Source organism: Stegostoma tigrinum, chromosome 28, assembly GCF_030684315.1.
Source record: "Stegostoma tigrinum isolate sSteTig4 chromosome 28, sSteTig4.hap1, whole genome shotgun sequence".
Classification (NCBI taxonomy): Eukaryota; Metazoa; Chordata; class Chondrichthyes; order Orectolobiformes; family Stegostomatidae; genus Stegostoma; species Stegostoma tigrinum.
Genome location: NC_081381.1, coordinates 8,675,244 through 8,690,618, shown reverse-complemented (window position 1 = coordinate 8,690,618; position 15,375 = coordinate 8,675,244). Strand labels below are relative to the sequence as shown.

Sequence of the window (15,375 nt, the reverse complement as noted above, 5' to 3'; positions counted from 1 at the left end):
GGGAACGGAGTGGATGGAGGCTTTTAGGCAGCAGGCAAGCAGGAAGGGAGTGGGTTACTCAGAAGGTATGTACCCTCAAGGTGAGATTACAGAACCTTTCCTTCCTTCCCAAGCTTTTAAACATATATTTATTTAAGAAACAAAACTGCATTCTCCTGCCTCACATTCCTTGACAATGATATTGTGGTGTGGCTTAACTGACTGGATAAATCCATTCAGATAAATACAGTGGGGGGAGCTGCTGATTTTGGTGCCACCACCCAGCATATTTTGGGATGAGCTCTGAGAATGTGGTGGGCTAACCCCCTGACCTAGTTTACGAACTCCCTACTCCCTCTGCCCCCTTGCCCTCCATTCCTGGCTGGAGACACAACCGATGTGTTCCAAAAGTCGTCCCATAAAGATTCTCTGCTTCAGTAAAATTTCTTCTCACCTCCCACTCTGGATTTTTGGAAATTATTTGAAATTTGTCTCCTCTGGCTGCCAATCATACTGCCACTAGAAATAATTTCTGCTTATTTACTCCATGAAACTCTATCTAAGTTTGAACACCTGTATTAAATGTCACGTTAATCTTTTCTGTTTGAAGGAGAACAATCCCAGATTTTCAGGTCAATCCATAACACTTCTCATCTCAGCAGCATCCTGACAGTGGCAGTCAATATTAACTTATGTCCTAGACAGAGTTCCCAATCCTGTGCCACCATCAATATCCTTATTCGTTGCTCAGACTAAAGGTGCAATGCAATTTTGTAAATTGCTCTCCAGTTCAGAATTCAAGTAAATCTTTTGGCACATGAACATTGTTGGACAATCATTACTAACTCCTACTCAGCAAGCAGTGAGCAACTGCTTTATATTTTACCGGCACTGAATAAAATGTTTTCAATATTTTAAGGCAGGAGGCAGGGAGGGAATTTCAGGAAAAGTCTTTTCACTCAGAGGGGAATGGTGGTGTGGAATGAGCCACCTGGGAGGTTCGTTGAGGCAGGTAACCTCACACCCTTTGAAAAGTACCTGGATGAGCACTTGAAACATCATAACCTTCATGGCTATGGACCAAGTTCTGGAAAGTGGGACTAGTGTAGATTTAGAGTAGTTTTGTTGTGCAGATGTGAGGGGCCAAAGGGCCTTTTCTGTGCTGTCTGTTTCTATGATTCTACAAACACAAACTGACCATCATGCACTTTTTAATGACCATACAATGAAAAGCAACGCCAAACAATGCACCAAGATTTAATACTGAAACAAATAAAATAATGATTGACTGTGCACATAGACTGCTGCATTACTGATAGTTTTTCAATATCCTGAAAAAACTGAGTGTGACCATAACCAGATCACTGGGAGATCATTTACACCTGGTGCCTGGAACTGGTTTCATTTTATTGCCAAAAATCAAAAGCTTAAAATGAGGGCTAATTATTTTACTAAACCCACAATAGAACACTGGACTCTGACATGCTTACTCTGTTACTCTGCAACATTACACTTTGAAACAGTGTGGAACAAAAATCATGCAGAGAGGCTTGGATCTAATAACTATTCTTTAGTAATCTAAAGGTAATTAATTTTGGTGTTTAAAACAAAGTGGAAAATAAGGACCATTTCTCAGCTTGTTCAGTTTGAGTTCATAAGTCACACAGCCAGGTTATGTTCCTACAGGTTTATTTGAAATCACAAACTTTCGGAGTACACCTGATGACGGGGGCAGTGCTTCAAAAGCTTGTGATTTCAAATAAACCTGTTGGACTATAACCGGGTGTCATGTGACTTCTGACCTTGACCACCCGAGTCAAACACTGGCACCTCCGTATCACGTTTTGTTTGACTGTAGTTACCAGTTGCTGAGAAATTTAAACCATCGATAGTCAATGGCCTGAGACAAATCATTGTCGTCTTACACCATTCTATTTTTTATCCACCAATTCTGATTCTGAAACAACTGCAAATATTAATTGGAAAAGCTTTTCCAATGTGTCAAGAAACATTTACTGTATTAATCTTTGCCAAAAATAAATAAAATTACAATTTCAAATATAATTTAGTTCGCATATTTAGCATTAATAATTTGCTTATATTCATGCTCTTCTTTCTCCTAATTCTCTGCTACCCCATTGTCTGGTTGGCTTATTTTATTGGTTAAACTTTATTTCTGTTGAAGTTGCAGCTATCAAAATGCTCCTTTCTTTCATTAATTTTGTATATCCTAACGCTGAATTAGCAGAGGCCAGCACTGCAGAAACACAGACAGCACCAGGCAGTCACTGTGCCTGCCGTACCACTGCTGTGGCTAATTGTTTGTATCAATGAACAGGACCAAATTTTTTCTGAATCAATTCAGTTCAAGTTCTAGGTTCATGATATTCATGCAACCCAACTCTAAACACTTATCTGCCTTGTTCTGGGCTCCACACAGCCTCTCACCCTTTCACCGCCCTGTTCTGTCAACTGTGAACCATACTCTGCGAGTGACGGAGACTGCAAGGGGTTGGGAATGGGGCAGAAAGGGATGCATTGAGTGGAGCACCAAGTGGACCAGTGATTAGAATTTGGTGACTTGAGTGATGAGTGTGAGTAATATTCACACCACACAAATTCCGGCAATGACATCTCCGGTAAGAGTCAATCTAACAACTGCCCTGGACATTCAATGATGTTACCGTCACTGAATCTCCTCGTATCAGCATCCTTGGGGTTACCATTGAGCAGGAACTCAACTGGACCCACCACATAAACACAGTGGCTACAAGAGCAGGCTACAGGCTGGGAATACTGTAGCAAGTCTGATTCACCAAAGCCTGCCCACCATCTACAAGGCACAAGTCAGGAGATGGAATACTCCCCACTTGTCTGGATGGTGCAGCTCCAACAACACTTAAGAAGCTTGACACCATCCAGGACAAAGCATCCTGCTTGATTGGCACCACATCCACAAACATCTATTCGCTCCACAAATGACGCTATCTACAAGATGCACTGCAGAAATTTCCAAAGATCCTTAGACAGCAACTTCCAAATTCATGATCACTTCCATCTCAAAGGACAACAGTAGCAGATACATGGGAACACAATCACCTGAAAGTTCCCCTCCAAAGCAGAGAAGCAATAGCCTAGTGGTATTATTGCAGTATTGTTAATTCACAGCGTCTGGAAATATTCTGGGGACCTGGATTTGAATCCTACCATGGCAGATGGTGGAATTTGAAATCAATTAAAAAAATCTGGAATTAAGAGTCTAATGATGACCATGAATCCATTGTCAATTGTTAGGAAAAGCCCCTCTGGTTCACTAATGTCCTTTAGGAGAGAAACTGCCATCCTTACATGATCTGGCCTACATGTGACTCCAGACCCACAGCAATGTGTTAGATTCTTAACCACCCTCTGGACAATTAGGGATGGGCAATAAATGCTGCTGGGCCAGTGACACCCTCATCCCATGAAATAAATAAAAAAAGGTCACTAATCATCCTGACATGGAAATATGTCAATGTTTATTTAGTGTCATTGGGTCAAAATCCTGGAATTCCCTCCCTAAGGACATTGTAAGTCTACCTATAGCACGTGGACTGCAGCAGTTCAAAACTGTAGCTCACCATCACCTTCTCAAGGACAATTAGACAGGCGTAATAAATGCTGGCTGGCAGCAATGCTCACGTCCCACAGTGAATCAAATAAAATGTGTGGTGTCTGAGTGTGCAGTGTCAGTTGGTCCCACCCATGTGTCTGTGGGTGGGATGGACATTACCTCTGGCTCCAGGCACACATCAATTACTTCAATAGTGCAGACGTAGATTAGATTAGATTCCCACAGTGTGGAAACAGGCCCTTCGGCCCAACAAGTCCACACCGCCCCTTGAAGCATCCCACCCAGACCCATCCCCATCCCCCTATAACCCACGCACCCCTGAACACTACGGGTAATTTAGCATGACCGATCCACCTAGCCTGCACATCTTTGGACTGTGGGAGGAAACCAGAGCACCCGGAGGAAACCCACGCAGACACGGTGAGAATGTGCAAACTCCACATAGACAGTCACCTGAGGCTGGAATTGAACCCGTGTCCCTGGCACTGTGAGGCTGCAGTGCTAACCATTGAGCCACCGTGCCGCCCATGACTTCCTATCATGGTTTAGTGGTAGGAGATGTGTAGTTTCAATTTACAGTCACTGCAGTGTGTACCAGATGCACTTTAGCAACTTGCTAATTCTCCTTCAACAACATATTCTAACCCCTCAACCTCTACCATCCAAAATGATAAACATTTACTCAGTCCACCACCAATACTCAATAGCAGCAGTGTGAACCAACTACAAGATACACTGCAGAAATTCACCAAGGTTTCATTAACAACACCTTTGAAAGCCACAATCTCTACCATAAAGAAGGACAAGGGCAGCAGATACATGGAAACAACATGAACTGCATGTTCCTGCCCAATTCACTCACCATCCCAACATGGAAATATATCTCTGTTCCTCCATTGCCATTGGGTCAAAATCTTGGAACTCTGTCCCTAACTACACTAAAGGTGTTTCTGAGTGCATTCACCAGATCAAGACGGTTCATCACGACTTTCTAAGGGACAATTTTCTGAAATACACTGGGGTAAATTTAACTATCAAGAATATCTAATGAACTACCACAGGTAAAATTAATGGAAGGATAGGGCAGCCCACAGCATCATCAACGTTAAAATTCCTCTCAGCCTGAAGTTACTTTGTATGATCACAGTGCTTTAAGGTTAAATTTGATTGTCTGATGTTTGTCTCCACTGCAGTATTTTAGCAAAGATATTAATGGAATCTCAGACAGATGTGTTAGGCTGTCATGCATTAGTACCGAAAAGAATCAGTTAAGAGGCATGTGAGTATCTTAACCAATAACTCCAGGGGAGATTCCACAGGAATAGGCTGGTCACTGTCAATACCTTGTATGTTTTCATTCTTCACTAACAGTGGACAACTTGATCAGGCCAGTTACCTGCCAGGTGAAGTTGTTTAAAACCAGTTACTTCCTTGTTTCTTTCCCTTGGCTTATGTCTATATTGTACTTGGGAAAAAAATTAAAAATCTATGATTTCAATTGTAGAATTGAAAACAATTTTAATGGCTATTTTCATAGTTAATCCAAAGTGTCTACACTTTAAAAGTTGGCATGAGTCCACTCAGGTCAAACTCTAACATTGTTTTATGCAATGAACCAAGAAGATGAATACTGAAGGAACATAAATCTCTGTGGCTGTGATCTCTGTACCCGTCTGTCAAACCATTCATGGCATCAAAAGCTTACAACAAAGAAACACTTCTGTTAAACACACAAAATTAAGCCACAAGTTTGAAGTACAGTTTTAATTATCAGAAAAATTGAACAAAAACCAAACCAATGATATCAACCCTGTCAACAATGCAGACTGACAGTGAGTATCGTTACAGAACTGCCCCAGACCCGACCAATACACAGTCGAACTGTGGGATGTCTTGAAAGAAACAAAAGGCAAATGTTAGTGTAAAACGTAGGCCATTTACTCATAAATGATTGATTTCTAGATTTGCAAAGAATAATGTTAAGAAAAAGATTGAGAATCAAGCTAATTATACTGAGGCAAAATATTTAAACACTGTTTGGGTTGTAGCACAACATATTCAGCTGCAGGTTTTCATCCCAATGTCTTAACAGAACAAATAGCTGTCTGGCTGAAGCTTTTACAGTAGCTAGTTCACGGCCCTCTGGGATAAGCTGTGAATCCAGCCACATACTGGCTTTGGCAGCCACCAGTTCCCACTCAATGAAATAAGCAGCAGAGCTGTGCTCTAGCCAGGCTAAGGCAACAGCCGTGGACCAGATTGTTCCCTCTGGATCCGTGAACTGTTGAAGTTCACTGGAAGTTGTTGAGAATGAAATATCACTGCTGTCTGTTTCAGACCCTCTGCCACTGTCAGTCTGCAGAGCACTAGCTGCCTCAGGATTTCCCGGAGAAGAGTATCTCCGCACAGTTACTGCCGGAGGGAGAAGGTCAGGGCTACCGCTCATAACCTTGGACTGGATTTCAACTAAGCTACTTGAAAAGTGACGTGGTCCTAACTGTTCTAAATCACCTCGACATTCATCCAATCCCAAATAATTCAATGCTGCCATTTTGCCGGATTCTTTCTGATGGAAGGTTTCTGTGGTTCCATTCTCTTCATCACGCTGCACTGTCCTTTCGTCACTGAAGGTACTGCAATGAACATGAGAGCCTGGACTGGCATTTGATCGATGACATGTAAAGGGTGAGGTCCATTTCAGCTGCTCCATGGGAATATTGATGGCTTCACAAAAAGCCAGATTAAGCAAGAAAGCCCCTGATGCCAACTGCAAATTAATCTGAAGAATACAATGATATCACTATGTCATAACAATATTTATTGCAATAGAGAAAGACAAACAATGTGACATTCAATTCATATGACAGGAGGGCTTAAATTGAAAGAAATCAAAGTTCCTTAATTATAACTCATAGAGTCAGAGAGTCAGATAGCAAAGAAACAGACCCTTAGTCCAATCAACCCATGCTGAACATAAACCCAAACTAAACTACTCTCATCTGCCTGCTCCTGGCCCATATCCCTCCAAACCTTTCCTATTCCTGTATCTATCCAAATGCCTTTTAAATGTTATAGTCGTACCCACATCCAACACTTCATCGGGAAGTTCATTCCATGCACAAACCAACCTCCGTGTTAAAAAAAATGCTTCATATCTTTTTAAAATTTTTCTCCACTCACCTTAAAAATGTGCCTCCAGTGTTGAAATTCCACATCTTAGGGAAAAGCCAACAACCATCAACTCTATCTATCCCCCTCATTATTTTATAAACTTCTGTCAAATCGCCTCTCAACTTCCTATGCTCCAGTTAAAAATGTCCCAACCTATTAAGCCTTTCCTTGTAATTCCATAACATGCAACATCTTGGTAAATCTCTTCTGAACCTTTGTCAGTTTGATAATATCCTTCCTATAACAGGGCAACCAGAATTGGACACAGTACTCCAGAAAAGGCCTCACCAATGTCCTGTACAACCTCAACATAACGCCCCAACTCTGAGACTCAAAGAACTGAGCAATGATGGCAAGCATGTTAATTATATACAGGAACAAAAACAGAAGTTGCTGGAAAAGTTCAGCGGGCCTGGCAGCATGGGTGAAGAAAAATTCAAGGTTAGCGTTTCAAGTCTGGTGACGCTTCCTCAAAATGTTTCTTCACAGATACTGCCAGACCTGCTGAGCTTTTCCAGCAACTTTTGTTTTTGTTCCTGATTTACAGCATCCACAGTTCTTCGGTACTTATTTGGTGTTAATTATGAATAGAATCCCTACAGTGGGGAAACAGGTCCTTTGGCCCAACAAGTCCACACCAACCCATCCCCCTATAACCCACCTGTCCTGCACATCCCTCAACACTATGGACAATTTATCATGGCCAATCCACCTAGTCTGCACGTCTTTGGACTATGGGAGAAAACTGTAGCACCTGAAGGAAACCCACGCAGACATGGGGAGAATGTGCAAACTCCACACAGACAGTCACCTGAGGGTGCAATCGAACGCGGGTCCCTGGCACTGTGAGACAGCAGTGCTAACCACCGAGCCATCTTGCAACCCTAACATATATTGAAACCACAATTAGTAGTTCAGAGTTCAGAAACATTATTGAAAATAAGTTATTTGGAAATTAGTTTATTTTAGACTTTTCTACCTGCACTGCACCAATTTGTGAATCTAATGAAAAACATCAAGCCTACACTGATTAATCCATTTCAACAGACTTTAAGCTACAATATGTCAGTTATAATGCTATCCTGGAGGACTTATCACTTTTAAACAGTTAGTACCTGTTAAATAAAATGAAACAATTTTTCAACAGGAGAAATAGTGAAACAGAATGTTGCTACTGACCAGTGGTAGGTAGTCATTGTTCTCAGCCTCTGGCTCACAGGCAGACTCGCTCATCTTACTGACTGATCTGCACAGAAACCCTTTGGCAGCTTGAGTCAACATTCGGGTTTTACTGAAGTTCAACCTTAAATAATACATATTTAAAATCTTCAAAATTTCACCATTTGCAGGCTGGGAGATTATTAATGACACTATTGAGATTATAAGCATTTTTCTCCTTGATTTATTTCTGACACATATTTGTAAATTACTTTGCTTTAACACAGTGTATTGCACCAGTCTGTAAATATACATTTTAAATACTGGACCAAATAGTGTGTTTAAAACAACTGACAATAAGATAGTTTGGAACTTTTCTATTATGTAACTGTTACAAAATTTTTTGATTTGAATATCTTGGCTCATTTGTGGACCTTTAACAAACTAAAATCAAACATTTAAAAGTGATTGTAATGATTATGACAAAGTCAGCCAGCTGGACCTCATAGAATATGAGTTTCCTGATTGGGGCTATTAGTCTGGTCCAATCAGAGAGCCCTGACTGACAGATATAAACAGGAGTGTCAATGGTTCTCTTCCCTCTAAGAGCCAGCTGGGTCAGTGTCATGCATATGTAAGTAAAGGGTGACTTGATGATGGGATACTGGCCTTTGTGGAGTTATTTCAGTGATTTGACTGAGCCCTCAGCATAACATTATCATATTAAGGTGAGCAGTGTAAAAAAACTAAAAACTTAATGTCTAACAATGCAAACATTCTAATGAACAAGGCAAAATAATCAACAGGAATGATGGCTTCTAAAGTATTCTTCTATCATCCAGAACTAGAAAATTTGTTACAGGTTTGATATAATTTGATTTTGCAAGAGGGTAAAATTAACTTTGATGCTGCTAAAAATTAAAATGCTTTTATGAAATATGTCCATTCTCTCAATTCCAAGCAATGATTCCAAATTTCTCCTCCATGTCAACTACCTCAAGGTTCTTTTACATTTTTGTTAATTTTTCCTGCTTTCTCTCCTAAAGCACTGATACATAAATAGAAAACCCTTGGCTGTTAAGCCTGTAATTTTTCCCATAAATCTTCCAGCTCCACCCCTTGGGCACAAATGTGCATGTATAAAGTCCCTGTCTCATTGGATCTCTGTCCTTTTTGCCTGTTCATTAATGCAGCTTCAAATTGAGAAAATGGTCATCTCCCAGTGGTAAGTAATCCTGCTCTTAGTCAAGTGGCATTAAAATTATTGTTTTTATTTTGCTTTCATGGATTGTCAGTGTCAATGGTAACTCCAACATTTGTTACCCAGCCCTCTCTGCCATTGAGTGGTTTGCCCAGACAATTCAAAGGACAGTTTAGAGTTAACTGCATTGGTGTAAAAGTGGAATCACATACAGTCAGAGCAGGTAATAATGGCAGATTTCCTTCCCTAAAGGAGTTCAGTGAACTGAAATAAAATAACTGGGTTACTTTCAGTCACTACCATCCCAACTGAATTGGAATTCCCCTAGTTCCTAGGGTGGAATTTGAACCCATCTCTCCAGGCCTTTAGCCTTAGCCTCTGGAATACAAATCCAGCATCATTGCTACCCTCTCCCACTTTTTGTCTGTTTTACTGAGTGTGTCCTCTCTTCACTTTTTGTTCTCATAAAGGTTGCATTTGCAACCATCATGCAATTCATAACAAAAATACTAGTGCTTTAAAGAAATAGCCTTCTTTTCTAATGGATATATAAAACAATGTATGTAGCATTCAGCCTGAGAATTAGATGGAGGAAAATTATTTTGTTCAAAGTGCCTGTAATCATTGTTTAACACGTTCTCAGGTCTGTCAAAACAAATAAACACAACACCAGCGCTTCGTCGGAGGCTCACTGATGTTACCTAGAACGGTGACGAAATGTCTAAAAACAAACCTTCCAGCTCAGTGAGCAAACTCTCATCCAGAACTTCAACCTGAGCTACAAATCTTCTCAAAACTCACTAACAAATAAACCACTAATTCCCAAAAGGGTTGTCATTTTAATGTAAGTCCCCTTGGCATCTTTCGTACATCCATCTGATTTGAAATCCCTAAGAAACAGAACATGGTGAAATTACTCAGCAGATCAGACAGCATCAAGGGGGAGAAACAAACTTGTAATCTTTTACAGTGTACAATCTCATGTTGGGTACCATACTGTTAATCCCTGTTTTGTTGTCTCCACACATGCTTGAATCATGTAGCAGCAGTCTCTCTCTGAGATTTGGGCTTGACACATTCTTATAATGAAGTTTTCTTTGTAACTGAATCTTTGCTGTTTGAACTGGATGCGTCAAACACATAAGCATTTGATTTCCCTGCACTAGCAGTCTTCACCTGATGAAATGCAAAACAGGCACACGAAAGAACACAAGTGATAAGTTTGAATTAAAGAGCAAGATTGTCACACTTTCGGTACCTTGCAGTAAAAAGGTTTTCTGTGGATCGTTGAGATGAAACTGAAGGGCTTCTCAGTGATGCTTAAAAAAAGTAGAGATAATAAAGTCAGATATAATTCAAGATGAAGTATTTCTTAAGTCATGAAGTTTGTTTTCCATAACTCTGAATATATATGATATTTTACTGGTAAACAAAAGGTACGTTATAGAGCATTGTCCATGGGGTCGTAGAGATGCAGCATGGAAACAAGAGCCTTCAGTTGAACTTGACCATGCTGATGAGATATCCGAAATAAATCTGGTCCCATTTGCCAGCATTTGGCCCATATCTCTCTCAACCCTTCCTATTCATATACTCAAGATGACATTCTTCTTCCAGCTTTGTTCAGGAGAGGGAAGAGAGTTTTGCAAACACTCTGAAGATTTCTTAGATTGAGGATTCAAGTGAGGCATTCAAAACAAAATCAAATGGTTATTTGAAAAGAAACAATGTTTAAGATTACAGGGAGAATGCCAATATCAGCCACCCATTTGGAGATCCAGTATGAACACAATCACAGAATTATTATGGTGCAGAAGAGGGCCATTCAACCTATCATAGTTGTGGCAACTCCATTACGCAGTGCCAAACTCCTGCCTTTTTCTGTAGCCTTGCACACCATTACTAACCAAAAATCTATCCAATGCCTGATTGAATGCCTCAATTAAACCTGGCTCCACCACATTTCCAGGCAATGCATTCCAGTACATTTCTCAACGATTTTATGGTTCCTTGGTACAATACGACGTTTGCACATCCTATCCCTTTTACTGTTTGGTAACAATCAGCTCCATCATAACTCACAATCCTACCTTCCCCTTTAACTTTGATTTTAGTTTCCATGAAACTGACGCCACCCCCTCCCCCACACTATTCAGTTTAAAGCCTTATCTTCAGGCCTAGTTATGCAATTTAACTGAGTTCTGGTCCCAACGTGATCCAGGAGAATCCCATCCCATTGGAGCAGCTCCCTCCTCCCACTGCACTAGCGAAACCCAGACCATAAGACATGGAGAACAGAATTAGGCCATTCAGCCCATCGAGTCTGCTCCACCATTTGATCATTGATATTGTTTCTCAACCCCATTCTCTTGCCTTCTCCCCATAACCTTTGAGCCCCTAACCATCAGGAACCTATCTATCTCTGTTTTAAATACACTCAAAGACTTGGCCTCACAGCCCTCTGTGACAATGTGTTCCACAGATTCACCATCCTCTAGCTGAAGATATTCCTCCTCAGCTCAGTTCTAAAGTGTTGTTCCTTCAAACTGAGGCCATGCTCTTGGGTCCTAATCTCTCCTACTAGTAGAAATATCTTCATCCACTCTGACCAGGCCTCTCAGTATTCTGTAAATTTTAATCAGACCCCTCTCATCCTTCAAAATTCCACAAATACAGAACCAGAGACCTCAGTTTTGCCTCATATGCCAAGTCCTTCAACCCAGGATCATTCTTGTAAACATTTTCTGGACCCCCTCCAGAGCCAACACATTCTTCCTTAAATACGGTCCAAAATCTGCTCACGATATTCCAAAAGCAGTCTGACCAGAGCTTTATCCAGTCTCAACAGTACATCTCTGCTCTTGTACTCTGGCGCTCTTGAAATGAATGTTAACATTGTATTTGCTTTCTAACTACAAACTGAACCAGCATGTTAATCTAAAGAGAATCCTGAATTAGGTGTCCCAAGTCTCTGTGTCAGATTTCTGAAACCTTTCCCATTCCTCCTCCCAAAGTGCATAACCTCACATTTTCCCACATTGTACTCCATCTGTCACTTTTTTGCCTGCCTTCTTACCCTGTTCAAGTCTTTCTGCAGCCTCTCCACTTCCTCACAACATCACCTGCCCCTCCACCAGATCATTAACAGAACCATAGGACCAAAGAAATAATACAACACTGAAGAGTGCCATTTGACCCATCTTGTCCATGCTGACCTAAAGAGAAACTCAGCTCCCTTTCTAATCCCAACTTCCTGCTGCTGGCCATAGCCCTGCAACTTACAGCATTTAAGATCCAGGTAATTTTTAAAAAAGTTTGGGGTCTCTGCCTCCACCACCAACTCAAGCAGTGAACTACGGGCACCCACCAACCTCTGCATAAAAAAGTTTTTCCTCATCCAGCTCTGGCAACTTATCAACTTTCAAGGATTGCAACTCCACTACTTTTACTCGTTATGATCATTTTGTCCAATATTTCACATAGATGTATAACATGAACAGTTGTGGTCCCAACGCATTAGGACTCCACTAGTTACCAGCTGCCATCCTTTTTATCCCCACTCTCTGCCTTCTGCAAGTCTGCCAATCCCTTTTCATTCTAGTAACTTACCCCTAACACAGTGGGCTCTTATCGTATTTAGCAAGGTCCTGTGCAGTGCCTTGTCAAAGGCCTTCTGGAAATCCAAATAGATCAAATGGTCTGGTTCTCTTTTGTCTAATTTGCTCATTTTTTCCTTAAAGAATTCTAACAGATATTTTTAAGTCAGGACCTCTCCTTGATGAAACCGCACTGACTCAGCCTTTTTTTTACCATGCACATCCAAGTACTTTGCAATCTCATCCTTAATAATCGCTATGGTCCTGCCTTTTCCATTTCCTGACTGATTTTCTCCCCCACATCCCGACTACTGCTAGGAGATGTGTACATTACTGCCATCAGGGTCTTTTTTTACCTTTGAGGTTCCTCAACTCTACCTGCACAGATTCCATGCCTTCCAACTGTATTATTGTTCTAATGATTTAATTTCATTTCTTCCTTACAAGACAGCCCGCCTCCTCTGCTCAGCTGCCAGTGCCTTCAAAAGAATGTATATCTTTGGACATTTAGTTTCCAGCCCTGATCCCCTTGCAACCACATCTCTGTGATACCCATAGGATTATTACCTGCCAATTTCAATCTGCAACAAGCTCATTTACCCTGTTTTGTATACAATTTTGTCTCTTTAGGTCAGCATGGACAATTTTGTGTGCAATTAATTATGACACCCTCAGTCCTGTGTTGACTGACCCTCTTCTTATAGTTGTCCCCTTATAGTTGTCCCCTTATCTGCTGTGCCTGAAGTTAGTTTCCTGTCCTTTCCAATAGTGTCTGGCCAATTACTTGGCTGGAAACTTCAATAACTGCTGCGGAGCTCTCTCCTCTAAGCCTTTCCATAATTTTTCATGCAATCGAACCCCTTCTTTAGTTGAAAGCCCTATCCACATGCCTTGTTATGTGATTTGCTAGGACTCTGGTCCTACCATGATTCAGATGGAATCCATCACATTGGACCAGTTCCCTATTTCTCCAGCACTGGTGCCAATGTCCCATGAATTCAAACCCATTTCTTCTAAACCAAACTTTGGGCTATGTATTTTAATCTTGTTGACCCTGTACCAATTTGTTCATGGCTCAGCTAGTAATCTGGAGATTATTACTTTTTATCATTCTGCATTTTAATTTAGCCCTTAACCTTTCATATTCCCTCAGCAGACCTGGTAATATTGATTCTGAAAATGTTTGTTTTCTTTTAAAACTGCTCTCCAAGATTTCTTCCTTATGAATGATTATCCCATCCAGTAACACAGGCTGGGCAGCATCCTCCTCTTTTGTAAAGAGAGGTGCAAGTTATTCATTTAATATCCAAGCCATGCCACCTGACAATGGGCCAGGATAAACACAATGGGCAGAAGGGCCAGTAATGACAGTATGGTAATAATTCTATGATACAATGAAGCTTCATAATGATCTGATGGACATCACAATGTATTATTGTGATGGCAGTATGCCTTTGAAAAAGAAGAACTATACTTATCCAGGAGTGATGGTCTCTCTAGGAATTAGGCTTCTACAGCATCGTGAATGACATGGTGGACATGAAAAAGACGTTTCTTCTTGGGGCCAGTCCAAAATTAGACGGCACAATTGCAAACTTAGCGATTGACCTTTTAGGACAGAGATGAGGGAAATCTCTCTCCCAAAGGCAGGTGTAACCTTGGAACATTGCCTCAGTTGGGGGTGGTATTGAACATTTTTAAGGTAGGAATAGATTCTTGTTATGTCGTGGATTCAGAGGTTATCAGGGGTGGATAAGAATGTGGAATTTGAAATAAAAGCAGATCGGCCATGATCTTATTGAATAGCAGAGCATGCTTGAAGGGCTGAATGACCTGTTTTTGTTCCTATCTTGTGTGTATGATCTCTGGGGGAAAAAAAATCCACTAAATGGTCATATGACCAATGTTCCCATGGAGTTAAACATCCTGGAAAAGTGGTAAAGAGCTTAAGTATCAGGTCATTGAGTTCCTGGTTCAAATATCTTAATCTTTAGGTATTAGAACTTGTGGTGATAAGAGAAAATCTCTCTCTCAAACAGAGAACAGTTGAAATTTAATGTGTTTGCTAAAAGGGTTAATGAACTTAAAAAAGAGTTGATGGATTTTATAACCAGGAGTGTTCTGATCCAAGGTGGTGACACTGATAAATTGATGCCCGCTGCATTGATGGTGAGTCTGACACTGTAGAACTATTAGAAGAGATTTAAACAGACACCTGTGCCAGAGCAAAGTGAAAAGCCCAGGTAATAACAATCTTTACTCAAGTTTTTGAAACATCATGCAGATCAAGCAGTTAGTCTTTCAGTTTTTAATATGCATGTGCCTTGAGAGTGTAAGTCTAATTTGTGTTGGTGGATTGTGTTTTAAAGAGTTCAGTTTAGATTGTAAATAAGGATGTGGATGCTTTGGAGAGGGTGCAGAGGAGGTTCACCAGGATGTTGCCTGGTATGGAGGGCGCTAGCTATGAAGAAAGGTTGAGGAGATTAGGATTATTTTCATTAGAAAGACAGAGATTGAGGGGGAGCCTGATTGAGGTCTACAAAATCATGAGGGATATAGACAAGGTGGATAGCAAGAAGCTTTTTCCCAGAGTGGGGGACTCAATTACTAGGGGTCATGAGTTCAAAGTGAGAGGAGGAAAGTTTATGGGAGATGTG

General features: G+C 40.8%; 1 protein-coding gene across 4 annotated transcripts in view; it reads right to left on the bottom strand.

The window, feature by feature from the left end:
• Window positions 1-3,913: 3,913 nt before the first annotated feature.
• vwa5b1 (von Willebrand factor A domain containing 5B1) overlaps window positions 3,914-15,375 on the bottom strand; it is a 255,866-nt gene continuing 244,404 nt past the window's right edge. For all 4 annotated transcript variants that reach the window (XM_048561543.2, XM_048561545.2, XM_048561546.2 and 1 more), the window contains 3 exons: window positions 10,381-10,441; window positions 7,943-8,066; window positions 3,914-6,371 (listed from right to left, as the gene is read on the bottom strand). In XM_048561543.2, the coding sequence (XP_048417500.1) occupies window positions 5,619-6,371; window positions 7,943-8,066; window positions 10,381-10,441 (938 nt within the window). In that variant the 3' untranslated portion in view covers window positions 3,914-5,618. The remainder of the gene's footprint in view (window positions 6,372-7,942; window positions 8,067-10,380; window positions 10,442-15,375) is intronic.